At 44.3% G+C, this 16901-nt stretch overlaps 1 protein-coding gene across 3 annotated transcripts in view; it reads right to left on the minus strand.

The window, feature by feature from the left end:
• ACOT12 (acyl-CoA thioesterase 12) overlaps window positions 1–16901 on the minus strand; it is a 363604-nt gene that overhangs the window by 24720 nt on the left and 321983 nt on the right. For all 3 annotated transcript variants that reach the window (XM_069224604.1, XM_069224589.1, XM_069224598.1), the window contains exon 13: window positions 4320–4448. In XM_069224604.1, coding sequence (XP_069080705.1) covers window positions 4320–4448 — 129 coding nt within the window. The remainder of the gene's footprint in view (window positions 1–4319; window positions 4449–16901) is intronic.

A 16901-nucleotide genomic window follows, 5' to 3' on the forward strand; every position in this document is an offset into this window, starting at 1 on the left:
GACAAGCATATCCTTTGAGTTTCATCTTGTTTGTATTTTGTTCCTATCCTCCCCCGTTGGGGAGGGATGTAGTGTTGTGGCCGGAACTGGCCACCACCACTAGATGAGAAGCGGAACGGGTGGGTGAGAGAAACCCCCCTGACCAAAGGTGCAGAGTAGACGGCACCGGAGTGACGTAGGGGAAAGTATATGTAAGAGCAGGAGGCGGGAAAAGGGAATTCGGAGCGAGAGAATTAGAATAAAGAGTTCGTACCTGATATGTGGCTCCGCGCGTCATTTGCCGCTCGCGTGTGTGCCGCACCCCTACTTCACAGGGCGGAGGGCATGTCCTCCACCCCAATAGCAAACCAGCAGAGCGTCCGCTATGGTTGAATAAACCTCTTAGTAATCGATATACTTAAGAATTCGCCCGTTGTCCATCTGAAGACGTTGCGCACAACCACAAATCCCATATTTAAAGTCAGTTTTTGGGCATTCTTGAGAAAGTGGCTTCATTAATACTAAGTCTATAAGCAAGCTTCGCGGGTTAGCTGTGTGCTGCTATACACAACCTGCGAACCGCAGGTTTCTAAGGATAGAGCACAACTGATTAAACAGAACACCACCTTTTGTTTTACAAGGCTTCAAAATTCCAAGCACGTGTGTTCAGAGCTACAAAAATACTGCTTGAAATGTATTTTCAATATTTCATGCCCTTAAACATTTCTTTCACTGGCAACTATGATAAAGTCCTCGTGAGGAGCCAGCATAGTATGTTCAACCGGGATATTGTGTTTTTATGTAGTTATTGCGCAAGTCGCGGGTAAAGTGCGTGTATATATATCATGATGGGATCATGCCTTGATTGATCGCTGGTTAATTGTGCCACAATGTAAACCAAGAAAAGGGCAGAGGTGGTTTCTACATATGGGCTTTTGGGCTCCACCTTATTAGTTTTAGAACTAGGGAGATTTTGGAAACAAAATCGGAGGGGGGGGGGGGGTTATTTCCCTCCACTGATGTACATGGAAGCAGAAATAATTTTCGGCGGGAGAAAGATAAAATACAGGCATTTTTGGCTTTAAAAAAAAAAATCGAGAGTCTTCAACCTGAATGAGGTCTGTTGGCATATATACTTAACACGAAGGGGCTGTCTATCATTGCTGCCTGCCACTCCCCCTTATGCTTTCATGGCCGTAGCAGGCAAAGAGTACTTCTGCACACGTGGGGGGATGTGCTTCTAGCAGACCTAGGTTCCCGTTGAAACGCAAAAAATAACATTAAGGGCATGAAGAAGGAGGGTTATTATCTTCACTGCACTACGCTTTGAGTCCTCCTTTCTCAGCCTTGTCACAGGATGGGGCGAGGTAAGCAAGTTCTCTAACCTAAACGTGGCATATGACAAGATGTGAAAAGATCGAGTTGGAAAAGAGTCTCTAGATCTGGCCTTCTGTTTTTATTAGTCTCCAAGGGGCAGATTTATGTACGGGTTGCATTGCTTTTGCACCACCCAACAGGGTGCAGGCGCAGGACAACCCTTAAGCGCAATTTATCAAGCCACGCAAGGCCACTTTGCATGACTCTCAGCGGCTTGATAAATCCAGAGTAATGCAACACAGCGCAAATCACTGAGTTGCATTACTCTGCCCCAGGGAGGCATTCCATGGGTGGTGCATGGGTGTTCCCATGCAACACGCATGGATTTTGACGCATTCCCAGATTTACCATAAATAGTAGACGTGAGAATGAGCCAAAACTGCCAGGTGAGGCGTAACTAGGAGAAATATGTTTATTTCTCCTCTGTTTTTCCCCCTTTAAATGTGTGCTGCACATCCTGCAACACTCATAGAAAAAGGAAAATGCCTCAGAGCACATTCCCGCACAAAAATAATCCTGCTTACAACGTAGGCAACCTTGCACCATGGTGCAAGAGTGCCACCGTTGGCGCTAGGCAGCACATTGTGCTCCAGCGCTGGGAAAAAGGCCGAAATGTGCAGTATTTAAAATGCAACAAATTCCTGCCCTTTGCCTATCCGCAGCAGGGTGACGCTGCACAGCATGACATTTTGATGAATGTGACCACCGCTCTGTGGAAAATACATTCCATACAGCCTTTGCCCCGATCCTTTGAGCTCCTGGCCTCTCCCCTGAATCCCTGTCCTTGGCTCTGGCTGCACTGACCGGCACTATGAAGGTGGCTTGATATCTCTGTGCTTTAAGAGACAGTGAGCTGCAGTGAGTCTTTACCCTAAGGTATGACGGACTCATGAGAAGTGACAAAAATGCAAGAAAAGTTTTGAAAATGATAGGCCACGTGTCCTTGCATGGCCTAGATTTACGTAACTGCATCATAAGCAAACTTTTAGGAGACATTATGTTGAAAGATCCAGTTTTGCCACCGTTTTTGCAAAGTTTTCCTTGGGAGGGTGTGTCCCTTCACCTCTGAAGATGGTAAGATTTGCCTGGAACACCTCAAAAGTATTAGAATAGTATAATAGTGCCCTTCCAGAAAGTCTGGATTTTTTGGTCAAGTATTTCAAAATTGTGCCGTACAGTTTTTTTTTTATTTTTTTTTTAGGTTTCTCCTGCACACGTGCTTGTGCGCATGCTTGCGTAATCTTTTGTTAGTCAACGAACTTAAAAGGGGCTTAGAAGCGGTCCCTTACTTATCTAAATTTACCATTGGCTTACTCCAACGTCGCTCTGATTTACCTGCTTCGGATTGGCCAGCACATCTTGCCATCAACTTGCCTGTGGACCAAGTACTCCTTCCTGTCACTTCCTATTGGACACTAGCTAGTGTCCTTCCTCTGGCTGCAATACTGAAGGTACTTCTTTTTTCTTCTTCAATGCCGTATTTTTTCTTCAGTGGTGTCTCATTTCTTTGCTGCCATCTTCTCGGTCTTCTTTGTTCATTGCAGTCTTTTTTCTTCCAGCATGCCGTCTTATTACTTCACTGACATCTTCTTTCTTCAATGCCTTCTCTGCCTTCTTTCTTTATTGCAGTCCAAGTTTTTTTCTTTCTGCATGCCGTCTTGTCTTCTCACGTCTGCACTCTATCATCTTCTGTCTTCTCACACCTTGTGTCTTCTCTCTTCTCCCATCTTCTCCCGCCTTCTGTTTTCTTCCGCCTTCTGTTTTCTTCCATCTTCTTCCGCCTTCTGCCTGCTCATGCCTTCTGCCTGCTCACGCCTTCTGCCTTTTTCCACCTTCTGTCTTCTATCTTCTAACATGCATGCCCTTATGTTTCACTTTTGTCTTTTTTTCTACGTAACTGGCTTACAGATATTAGAAAAATGTTATGTTTGTTTTTAATTTACAAACATTCTTATAACATTTCTCCAATATTTGTAAGCCAGTTACATAGAAAAAAAGACAAAGGCAAAACCTATTGGCTCTGCCAATGCTTGTTTTTTAAAAACATTTTCTTAGGTGTGAACCCCAGCCAAACCCTGTTGAAGGTGATGTGGTCTTTGGTATCCCATTCTCTTGCACCTTGAGGGAGATAAGGTCTTATATTTGTGCTGACGTGGTGTTCCAGAACTAATCTCCAGTCCACAAATGGGCTCATTGGCATATGCAGGTCCTCACATCTATGGGACTCAGTTTTAAAGCTACTATGATCTCACAAAGTGCCTTGTCTGACCTCTTATTTCGGCAATATACTCTTGAAGTTCTTTAACCTTGAATATGAAGTCTAACTTCATGTCTTATACCTTTTCTTGTCATAGGCCTTGCATTCTAATTCTTTGAGTAACTCTCTCTAGACCAGAAGGAGGAAGAGGCCAGTTTTGTTCCTTCTAAACCACCATAGCCAGCAACACAGTTCCTCTCCCATGTTTGTTTCCCAACCCATCATGACAACACTAGTTCCTGTTGGTCATTTCTTGGTTCTTCCCATCATCTACTTTTTGTATCACTTCACTGTAGCTCCATATCACTTTCATGGTAAACAAAGGAGATGGTGGCAACAGTGCTCACCGTTCCACTCTGTAGTACCAACAAGAGCGTTCACTACCCTCCTCAAGTGTGAGCTACTTGTAAAATACAATAGGTAGCGAATGCTATCATTTACCGTTGTGAGCTCAGATCCATTGAGAAAAGCATCCAGAAAGCATTGTTCGTTCTACAAATTTCTGAATACTGCAGTGGTATCTCCAGTGGACATTTTATTCCTGTGAAAACAGTTAAAGGTCATTCAAAACAAAGTTGTGGCCATCAGAGCAGCATGGCACAGTTTGATCAGCAAATCTGTGAATGGTCTCAGTAGTGTGGTTCGACCAAATAAAAATTCCTAGACACAATCTCAGATGCATACGGATGCTCACGCGTTGACTTACCCTTCTTTGTCCGGATATCTACGGGACAGAAGCACTACAAAATCTCGAACCTTGTCTTCATGCACTGCTGGGCAGATGTAGTGATATATCTTATCATCTTCACTGACGGGATCTATGGCCTCGCATGTCCTACAAAAAAATATACATACATATGTATATATATATATATTTATATACATTTACATACAGGGAGAGGGAGAAAGAAAAAGTATGACGGATGGCTAACAATACACAATGCAAGTGTAAAACATCTTTACTGGATTCCACAGTTCCAGTGACTAGAAGGGAATACTGCATGTTTAATATATGCTATACACAGTTGCCGGTCATTTACTCATAAGTATTGTGAGGTCCTGGAAGCATGAAGAGACCTTTTACAATACATATTATTTACACTTTGTAAAGTGCGATATATCCAAATAACCTTTTGTTTAATTTCTTCCACATACGTGTGCGCCCACAAATATGCTTAATTATCCCCAAAACTATTTCGCTAAATCATACATGGCTCTTCCCAATGTTTCCCACACTTTCTGCACACGTCCAATATTTGAAACTTTTATAGGGTTTCTAACTTAACACCTTAATAAGGGGGTTGAAAAAGCCTTGACTGTTGCTGAGTAATTTAAGACTTAAACTCAACCACATAGCATATTAATGTAACCCTGTTCTACAGTAGTCAGTGGTTCTTCTGTTCGACAAATATTTTGTGAATACTGATGCTTTTTTAAGTTTATTGCACTGCCAATCTCCAATCACTTCAGGTTGTTAGGTTTGTGTGGTTTGTCAGACAAAGAACTACACAGTTGCCTTATTGTATTTTCTCATTCAGCTGGCATGCAGATCTGCGTGTTCATTTGATACAACAACAACCTGTATGAATTATGTACTAACTGTTAACTAACTACCTGGGTGGCAGAGACAAGGCCCCGCCACTCTCAGGAGACCCTTGCACTCCTCTCAGGTGCCACCATTGGAAATAGCTGTTGTGTATCTTCTACTTCCTGCTGGGTTCTGCTGAGGCCTGTTTGCGATAAAATGAGAGCAGACAGTAATCAGGTTTTGGTCTCTTAAGAGGTGCAAACATGGATGGGGGTCCACTGCCTCCGATCCTTCAACAATGGAGTGGAAATAATAGGAGATGCTAGGCAGGCTGGACAATCTCAGACTATTAACACCACTATATTATCCAGATTTGTGGAATCAGCACCAAGATCCCCCAGGCAGGCCAGGAAGCCCACGTGCAGGCTCTTTTCCACCACTTGCTTCAACCGTCAGGAAAGCAGCTTATCCGACTGGACTGGATGCTCAGGGCTTACGCTCTGATGTCCTGAGAGTGCATTATTTCATGGAAAAGGAATACATCCTACGGCGCAAGCAAACAGGAACTGATGACCTTTCAAGATGAAGCCATTATGTTATTTTAGGATGTCTTCCCCCTCAACATAGCATAGCGAATGGAATTCAAAGACCTCAAGGCACATCTGTGCAAAGAGAAGATCCAGTATTGAAGGATTTACCCTTTCTGACTTAAGAGTCAACAGATGATGGTGAGAGAGGTCCTGGGATTGCCGACTCAGGCTGAAAGGGCCACAGTAGAAGAAACAGTGTAGATGTACACAGGATTGAGAAAAGAGGAACAAGCTCAGAAAGCTCATTCGTCTTCAGGATAGCGAGGATAGACTATTAACATCCAAAGAGGACTGAACTTTCCCCAACTACTGGTTTGCATCGTAGACGAGCAGCTCGACGGCCACTGATTGCTTTTGGCTATCACTGCCAGTGGTCCAGGACCAGGCCCCTCCACAGGGAAGATCATGGGGTCTCTGATCTCCTGGCATTCCTGGTGTGCACGGACGCACCTCAATGGCTGTATGAACGCTTTGTTGCTGAATTTCGCAACCTATTTTGTTTGTGTAACGGCTTTCTAGTTCAGGGCTGACAGGGTCTAGCAGAGCCCAGACCACACCTATTGGGTTCCATTTTCAACAAGTGAGATTGAAGCTGGGACCGTGACTAATAGCTTGGCACTCATACTGCCAATATTCGGTCGGGAGTTGAAAAGGTTGAACAATTTCTTATGTTTGTTATTTTGTTTTTTAGAGCTTGTCTCTCTTTTGTTATACTTTAATCGCAAGTTTGTACACAACTCCTACACATGTGTGATAGGTTTGCATGCACCACATAGGCACCCAGAGGTTGGACCTACACAGATCAAACCGGACTTCCAAGAGGGTGCGGTTAGACTCAAATTCTTATTTTGGACAGCATGGTGAGGAGCACCTTAACTATCAACTGATCTTACTCTTAAAGTTTATCTCCCTTAATGTACGGGGGCTTAACTCACCATCCAAGACGCAAGCATTGTTACGATGGCTTAAATGCAGAGGCTGATGTGGCAGGCCTTCGGGGATCCCATCTCCTGCAAAAATATATTACTTGTTGCAGTCCTACTGGTTTCTGGTACACATTCATGCCCCATACACTACCAAGGGGTGGCAATCTTGCTGCACAGAAGCCACATTTTTACCCTCGAAGTTAAACGAGTGTACCAGAATGGAAGAATTATAGGCATGGAGGGTCTGGGCCAGCTTTAGATCGAATAGTTTTCCTTGTACTCGAATGAGGAGAAAGCTATTTTTTCTGACCTTTTTACTGGTGATGCATACTTTGCAGCTGGATAACCCAATGCGATTTTTTGACCACACACTTAACAGATCCCCCACAATGTCTCCACTGTCCTGAGGTCCCCACGCCTCTAACCCAGAGAATATCAGATTTCAGCGTGTTAGAAATATGGTGCCATCAACAAGTTACTAAGGATTTCAGCTTTTACAAAGCTGTACAAGCATATAGATTTTGTTTTAGTTTCTCTAACTCTCACCCACAGGATTCTGGACTCCACTATAGGAGTAAAGTCCCTTTCTAATCATTATCTAATTGGGTTCGTTATGGACTCCTCGCATGTGGGTTGCGAAGAACCTGGCACTGTGAGACACGACCCTCCATGATTTCAAAGGGGAGGTGACACCTGTGGTATTGTGGGAAGCCACTAAGGCATTTATACAGGGGTGTGGGAGAGAATTAATAGCCAATACTTCCAATTTCATAAAGGTGGCTTGCCCATAAAAGGAGGAGTTGGAAGCTCAGCTTCGACGACTGAAAGTCCATCACAAGCTAAAGCAGTCCCGACGAATACAAAGGGAGCTGAGTCAGGTGAGAGGGAAACTATCTCAGCTTATGAAGCAAGATGCCGCTAAGAAATTATTATATGCATGTCAAAAGTACTATGATAGAGGCAATACACCTGACAAATGTCTAGTTTATACATTGCAACAGCTTTGTAATCTGAACTTAATTCAGGTCATATGGGATGAGGGCAATTTATTGACACTGTCAAGTAGTTCATCTGCTATTACACTTCGCTGTTTGGCAGAAAGTGGTCAGATCCCCAGAGACAAAATGATTACATTAGGGAATGCACATCCCTAATGCAACACATGGATTTAGACCCTCTAAATGAGACCACCTCTGAAGAAGAGGTGAGGATAGCAATTGTGGCATTCCTGGTGGGAAGGCACAGGGACCAGATGGCTTCCGAGCTTCTTTCTATAAAACCTTATAGTCCCTCTAATTAAGTTCTTTAGTAATATTCTGGTGACACGTATGGGAACGGATTCCATGATGGAATCTCACCTTACTGTCAAACAGAAATTCAGCAACAGTCCGACATCCTGTGTTTCTTATCCATCTACTGAGCTGCTGAACAGCAACATAAAATTGTTCATGTCATGGTGGCCAATCAACACCACCCAATTTGGCCACAATTCATATCTCCAAAACAGTCTTGATTTTTCAAAAATCATAACAGTGAGGATACTATATGACTAGCCACAGCCCTAATGGAAGTAAAGGAAAGGGAAAACATACCATAGCCTATTTCACTGGACACAGAGAAGGAATTTGACAGAGTTAGGCCTGTTGTACGATTCCTACAAATATAGCAGGACTGTGTATTAGACCAACACAAACTTCATAATATAGAGACTTAGGGCTTGATTTAGGTCTTGGTGGAGGGGAATACTCTGTCACAAATGTGATGTATATCCCGTCTGCCTTATTACATTCCCATGATATCCTACGGGGATTGTACTAAGGTGGATGGGATATTAGAATAGTAAACAAGATGAACAATTCAACCATGATAATTGTTGCTAATGGTTGTCTACTCCTATCTGTATCTACTACTATACTAAAGAAAGCATAGGAGTACTGCCCTTCTGCCAGATCAGTTGGGATAGTCTAACCCCCATACCTTGGTGTTAGGTGTCGAGAAGCCGGTACGGGTTGTCCATCTTAGCAGGATGGCGATCGGAGTCTGCAGGGCTGGATCTCAATCACAGTTCCCAGCAGTTCTGTAATAATCCCAGCATGAAAGTGATCCTCTCACTGAGCTTTAGCACGGACGCTGTTTATATAACAAAGTGTCGTTCTTATCACGCTGTGGCGGGGGCACAGAGCAGCTCATGTTGTTTTGCCTAACTAAAGTGTCTCCTAACCAGCATACCAAGAAAGGAAAGCAGAACTGTGTTCTGAAATGTGCGAACCTGTAACTAACTGTACATACTACAGGCCTATCAAAAATTAACAAAGCACATTCACGCATTAGCAGAAATGTGTGGAAAGAGTCACCCAGAGAAAGAAATGTCAACCTAAAGAACTGAACCTAAAATGAAGACTAAACGCAAGCCATGCAACAGGCCAGCCTCTAACAATCTTCAATAATGATAATCATTCCAAACCCACAACTAAAATGTTAATAAATGAGGAGTACCCTGAAACAATCCACTTTACTAGAGGCACGCATCAGGGGTGCCCACTGTTCCCCTATTGTTTACCCTGATAATTAAACCATTGGTTCAACGTATCATTCGCAACCCCATTATAAAGGGCCTTCGGGTAAGGGGCACACCAACAAACCTTGTTCACTGACTATATCCTCTGATATATCAACTATAACTGAACCTGAAACACCCCTACTAGTTTTAAAAGATGAACTGACCTCATTTGCGGCAGTCTCGGGTTTTAAAATCAACAGGTAAATCCCACAGCATAGAGATCTCATATTCCAACTCTGAAAGCCATGTTCTACTAGAGAGCAGCGGGTTTAGGTGAACCCCAGGTCCCACAACCTACTTGGTTATCAACTTACCACACAGGTGAATGGTTTGATCGAGATGAATATCCCCCCTCTCCAGACTTTATATACCAACTTGTATAGATGGGGCATGCATGGGATAATGTGGATAGCATACATCATGAGTGCCAAAATGAATTTATTATTCCACTTGCTCAGTGTTGCCCAGACGCTTCCCATACAATTTTTTCCAGGTACATTGGCCCAACTGCTGGCCAAGATACTGTCTTTTATATGGAAGATCATTCTGTGAGGGTCACACAACACGTACCTCCCTACATAGGAATATTCAAATGAGGGGCTTCCGCCTTCCCAATTTTCAGTCGCACATACAGGCGGCTCAGCTGTGACCAGCTTTGGACTGAACCATAGCTTCGGAGGTAAATATTGGTTGTGATGGAGCAAGCTACCAATGGCTCACCTCCTTGCAGTTGCAATCTGTTGCACCTGGTCATTTTTGCAGGGTCATCCCCAGTCTTTTTGCCTCCTTCCTCCTATTTTCTCTGACCAGTTTTTGTTGGCTTTAGGACTCTGGGCACTTTACCACTGCTAAAACAGTGCTAAAGTGCATATGTTCTCTGTGTAAATTGTACTTTTGATAGGATTACCTATGATTGGCATATTTGATTTACTGGTAAGTCCCCGGTAAAGTGCACTAGAGGTGCCCAGGGCCTGTAAATTAAATGCTATTAGTGGGCCTGCAGCACCGGTTGTGCCACCCACAGTAGTAGCCCTGTAAACATGGCTCGGACCTGCCACTGTAGTGTCTGTGTGTGCAGTTTTAGACTCCCAATTCGACTTGGCAAGTGTACCCACTTGCCAGGCCTAAACTTTCCCTTTTACTACATGTCACGCATCCCTAAGGTAGGTCCTAGGTAGCCCCAGGGGCAGGGTGCAGTGTATGTTTAAGGTAGGACATATACTGGTGTGTTTTATATGTCCTAACAGTGAAATACTGCCAAATTCGGTTTTCACTGTGCAAGGTCTCTCTCTCTCTCATAGGTTAACATGTGGGCTGCCTTTAAATATCCTTAAAGCGCAGATTCCCTTTGAGAGCAGATAGAAATGTGGAGTTTAGGGTCGCTGAACTCACAATTTAAAAATACATCTTTTAGTGAATTTGGTTTTTAAATTGTCTTTTTGAAAATGCCACATTTAGAAAGTAGGCATTTTCTTGCTTAAACCATTTTGTGACTCTGCCTGTTTGTAGATTGTCTGTCTGGGTCAGTTTGACAGTTGGGCTGTTTTGCACCTCTTTAGACAGTGACACAAAAGGGGGCAGGGGTGTAGCCTGCATATCCTGATGAGCCGTCTGAGCTAGAGGGGAGGGTGGAGTGGTCATTCACACTTGAAAGGAGTGTCCCTGCCCTCACACAGTGCAGTCTCCAACCCCCTGTTGTGTGTCTGGGGCCTGGCCTGGACAAGGAAGGATCTCACAAACACTTGAGACTTGTTTTGAAGTTTGCCAACTTCAAAAGTAGAAAGGGGTATAAGAAGACCCAAAACCCCATACTTTCAGAAGCTTTCTGGAATCAAGAGGAACCTCTGCCCAGGAGAAGAGCAGTACTGTCCCTTTGATGTGTTACTTTGTTGGACTGGCCTGCAGTTGCTGCTTCTGCGTGAACTTTGCTGTGTGTCCTGCTTGAGAAAGTTCTCCAAGGGCTTGGAGTAGAGCTTGCCTCCTGTTCTGTTGGAAGTCTCAGGGATATCAAAGACTTCAGTTTCCTCTTGCTACAGCACTGGGTGTTCCTGGAGAAAAACCACTGCAACGCCGTCAACGACGCAGCTGGCCTGCACCGTGACCTGCTGACGCGCACTGCCCCGCTTCACACCGCGACCCTGGTCTTACAGACGCCATCATCAGACGACTTCACTGAGCCGCTGCTCACACCGTAACCTGTGGGCCCCACACTCCGGCACTGCCTGCTCACACCACAGCCTGTGCATCCGCGATGACACCGCTCCTGCTGGCACCGGCACCACTGCCTGCACCGTGGCCTGTGGACACTGCTCGTGAGGTACACAAAGCACCGTCCCGTCTCGCACTGCAGTCTCGGTCCACCGACGCCAGCACCATCGACTCCAGGGTCGTCACCAGGCATCCCTGCCTGCACCGTGGCCTGTGGACATTGCTCGTGAGGGTCACGAAGCACCATCCTGTCCTGCACCACCGGCTTAGGCCTACCGTTGACTGTGCTTCAGCAATTACACCGCCGCTGCCTGCACCGTGACCTGGTGACACTGCACGTCACACCGCCCTGCTTCAAACCGCAGCCCTGGTCTCACCGACGCCGTTGGACGCAGTCATCGACCCGCTGCCTGAACCATGACCTGTGGCACCGCACATCGCATCATCCCGCTTAGCACCGCATCCTCGACACCATCGCTCCTGAATTCATCAGCCTGAAGTTCGATCTGCAAAGCGTGTGACTTCAAGGGCCCGACGACCCTGCATGGACTCCGGAATCGACAATGCAACATCAGTGTTGCTGCTCTCCAGAGCTCACCACTAGGATCACAATGCCCTGCAATTCCAAAGGTATTTTTTTTGCAGGTGTGTTGAGCCGGCCTGAAACAGCCAGCCAAACACACTTGCGCACTTAGTGCACTCTCCCACCTCCCTGTGGCCCAGTCCCACCCCTCCCTGCACCTGCTGGCTGAGCCAGCAGATAAAAAATGAAAAAAAAAAAATACAATAGCAAGCTATTGTTTTATTTTTCATCTGCCAGCTCATCCATGTGGGTGACGCCCCTCTGCCACTGCGGAGGAGCCCCCCCCGCATGTATATCTGTTGCTTTTCTCAGTTTCAACCTGTTCACAAGCCATGTATTGTCTTACTGTTTGGGAAGCTCGGGTGGTACACGTTCCTGATGTGTACCAGCTAGGAACTGTGCTGCCAGTCGTATCCTATCCATGTGTTGCTTCGTGGTGAGGACACTTGTTATCCTGACTAGAATTTAAGAAAAGTTGATAAAAAAGAATGTGAAATTGCTTAGTCCGGGGGTTTCCGTGCTCTTCGTTGACTTTTGTGGAAACTATTTTTTTCAACCACAAAATAGGGTCCTTCTAGATTGTCTAATAAAAATGTTATGCATGTGACCACGGCAAGCAACATAGGTAAACTGTACGTAAGCTATAATGAAGAAGTCATTTTGGTGTTCTTTCCTAACGAAGCTAGGAAACTAAACAAAACAAAACAAAATTCCAGGGTTTGTGATTTCCTTCAATTAACCCATCCTAAAATTGCTAAAATGTAGAAAGCAAACAATCACATTCTTCACTGCGGATAGCGGTGATACTTTGTTATAGTTACTAGATATTGATCTCTTCAGTTTCAATTAAAGATTTTCTTCGAGGATCCTTTAAAAAAAGATCTGTACAATACAAAATCGAGCAAACAAAGAAGCACCACGGTGTTCACGACAGTGAATTTTTCATGACTTAGCTTGTGGAGGTTACATTTGGACCAAGAGGTAACACATGACAGCTACTAGTCTTTTTACCCATGTCATCTTTTTCACCTCACAACCATCCAACTTTCTAGACATCTCCCTCCCTCCAGTCCGAAAATCTAAAACTTTATTGTCAGTACACACTTTCACTGTTTCACCTCACCTAGTAATCCCTCATAAAACGGTCCGCGTCCTGCAACCAGTGAATAGCGAATAGATCTTATAAAAAGGTCACATTCTCTATTCTAAATTTCATCTTCTCCTTCAATGGTCTTGAGTGCAGTCCTACATGGCCTCCTGTCAAACAGCACTTTACAAGTGTTATCACAGCCTTGTCCCCAGTATCTCAACTACTGGGCACCACTAAATCATGTGAATAAAATCTTTGCAAAGCATCTAAGACAGACAGGAGGAATTTATACTGGACGTATCAGGATCTAGTGTTACATACCACAAGTTTAATATAGGCTAGCATTCTTTGTCACTCCATTGTCAAAATATGTTCACCCAAGTCTCTCCCATTTAGCTCTAATTTCCAACATCCCCGCCAGATCTTTACAAAGGGTTTTGTAGTACATCAAAATTATTCTATTCTCCTTTGTTACTGAATAGAGCTCAGTCAGCCTATTAGCCTCTGGTGACCTACCAGGGATCTCCCCACCCTGTCTGGCATCTATTTTATTGCCTGTTCACCTATCAGCATTGAACATGTAATATAAAATACAAAGAGGGCTTTGGGTCATCCCGCTTAAGCCATTGACTTGTTTGGGTGTGCTCCCCTTTTGCATTGGCTCTGTGTGATTTCCTTCAAATTTCAGCCCAAAGCAATTGCGAATGGTTGTTAATGGTTAAATTTTTCCAGTGTACAAAGTAGTATCAGGAGATAGGTAATGCACATGCTTCAGACTCCAACTACAACAAACAATAGCAATTCTGGCCCCCCGTATTGTTTCTCCCGCTGGACACTCATTTGGCATTTTGAGGGTCTGGCAGCTAGCTTACCGTTCCTGTTAAATACTCGTATGCCGCTGCTCCCGCCAGGCAGTCCTGTGAGAGTCTGACACAGACTTATTATATTTTTGCTACAGGTTGTGTCACTTTTGTGGAGCACAACATTATTTTTAGCATTTACTAAGCAACTTTGGTATTAGAGCCGATGTGAATTTATGTTAAGACTGCAGAGCCTCTACCACAAGTGCGGAGGCCCTTTGTGAATCAGTCCCTCAAACAATGGAGATAGAAACTCACGCAGACCATGTGTATATATAGAAAATCGTACAGACCATGTGAATATAAACAGAAATGGTGAACATTTTTCAGCCTTGGATACATACTTAATGTTCAGCAGGATGAAAATTAAAAATAAGGTGACCTTTCTGCCTCAGTATTATGCAGTGGAGGCATCTGACTTAATACACAAAGTAAACTGTGAGTAAATTTGGGCAAGTATGGACTTGATTTAGACCTGGTTGTTATTGAAAAAACTCTTCAGCTTCTGGAGGAACTGCTAAATATGGGTAGACAAACATGCTAAATACTGGTGGACAAACAAGTGTGTCAGAAAGTGAATCATGCAAAATTTTCCATTATTTTTTTTAGTTTACCACCGGAGCAGAATTGGCCTTAAAAATGACACAATCTGTTCCCCATGTCAATTAGAAAACAGGAGGAATTCTAGCCCGAACATAGACCACTGCCTATTTTCAGGCTGCCCACGTCTCCTTGGACTGCAAAGCGCAATCCAGGGAGAAACTGACTGCCTGCAACCCTACTCTCATTGGTTGACAAGTGTTAGGACGACTCTCAGTGGCTTTTGCCAGCAAATCAGCACAGTCCATACATAAACTTTGCAAACTGCCTGCAAATCACCCGTGGGTCCGTAATTTCACAGCAGTTCAGACTGCTGGAAGATTACTGCATTCAGTTTGCCAACTTTCGTTTGCAGGCGGAAGCGCAACTCGCTAAATCAGCGTACTCACGCCAGAATTTACTTCTGCATACCCCAGACTAAAAAAACACTGCATTCTGCTAACACCAGGGGAGAATCCACTTACAGAATTTGCTCCACCAATCTAGGCCTGATGTAGAGTTTTGGTGGCAGGATTCAGTTACTGCTACTGGCATCAATGCCACCTCTACATCGCTGGCAGCAAAATATTCACTGCGCTCAGACAGCTGCATCACTGCACCACAGCAGTCGAAATTCAGCTTCTATCTAGTGACTGGCACTTTACCAGGAAATCATGTGATTGGGCAAATGGAAATAAGGTACACTGTGAAACTGTCAAAATATACAGTGTGCTAGCCTAGTTCTGTTTCAATTACATGGTGCCATTCCCAAACGTCACCATTTCTTTCGTCCTGTGCAATTCGATCTGAACCACATACAACACACTACGCTGTACTACCTGCAGCCACACATGCATGGGCTACATTAGACATTTTCTCCAGGCTTCCCTGGCTTCTTAGAAGTCGGTCATGCTGGATCTTATTCATAAAAAGTAATACAAATATGGCCTGTACCTTTCCATAAAATTAGTAATCTGTTGGACTGGGAATATTTCCATATTGATGACATATGTGGCATTCAATTAATGCTGTGAAGGGATGACATTTTGTATGTCTATTGAAGACCTAGCTGGTGATGGGAAGAATGCTTGCAATTTGTCTAACCACTAGCAATCATTCGGGGTAGCATATCACCCCATTCTTCTTATGGTGAACATGCCACTTCAGTTTGGACACAGCCATATGCAAATTAGTTGTGACGTGCTCCTCAAAAGTCCAGCCCAAACTGCTAAACCAGGTCCTCCCTGAACCGAACACAAGCTCCCCAGGACCGGTTTTGCCGTAGTTATGGGCCCATCAGCTGGGTACAGCTTGGTTCCAGTGACATAGCGAGTGTGGAACCCATGCTATTTAACTAGGGCAAAACCAGTCCTGGGTTGTGTTCCAGTTCAGGAAGGTCTTGGCTTGGCAGTTCAGGCTGGACTGTTCCCAAGATTTGCATATGGCTGGGTCCAAACTGAGGTGGACTGGTGAGCAAAAGACTGATAGTTGGAGCGCTACCCGAGCGATTGCCAGTGGTTAGACTTATTGCAAGGAGCCTCCCATCACCTTTTGTGTGTTATATGTATCTCTAATGACTGATGAAGTACGGCTTTGTATTCAGAGGCAAAATCAATTGCTGAATGGCACCACAGTCACATTTCAGGGGGCATCTTCTACCCCTATCCAACCTCATATGTTCAGTTTTTTTCACTCTTGGGCGTGTTTTTCCTTTCACTTGTACAAGAATAATATGGAATACAATTATGTCAAAAATCTGCCATTGTTTAACAGATTTGTCTCTCTAAATTCAGCAAATTTTGCAGAATTTGCTCTTTTAGTGTATGTAATGTTAATTATTTGTGAGAGAAGTGCCAGCACAGTTTGTTCGGCACATTTTTCTACTGATTTATTGGAATCCCAAATCAGCAAATATTTCACTTCTGGCAAACTGCAACACAGAACCAGAGTTATTTCCTCTTCTGAATCAGGCCCTTGGGTATTCATTGTGAGCCTAAGCTGCCTAGTAGCACGGGCGTAACAGAGGCCCTGGCAGCCCATGTGGTGCCAGGAGGGAGGGGCTCAAGCTTAGCCATATTGGAGGGGGTCCCCTTAGCTTTTACTGATGTGAGTGTCCCCTTTAGCATATTTTGCAGGCCCCACTCATGTTTTGTTACGCTAGTGCCTAGTACAAGCCAACAGTGTGGTAGAATGGAGCTCCTAGGCATATTGGATCTCTGAATGGTGCTTCTTATAGCGATTATTAGATATAGATACAAGTGCAAATTGCTTCTCCTAATACTGGATCCTCCCTGGCATGAGGATTCCTCTTCTGACAATGATTAAAGAAAGACCCAGAAAGGAGGATTCTTTCTGACATGTCTG

This window comes from Pleurodeles waltl, chromosome 1_1, assembly GCF_031143425.1.
Source record: "Pleurodeles waltl isolate 20211129_DDA chromosome 1_1, aPleWal1.hap1.20221129, whole genome shotgun sequence".
Taxonomy (NCBI): domain Eukaryota; kingdom Metazoa; phylum Chordata; class Amphibia; order Caudata; family Salamandridae; genus Pleurodeles; species Pleurodeles waltl.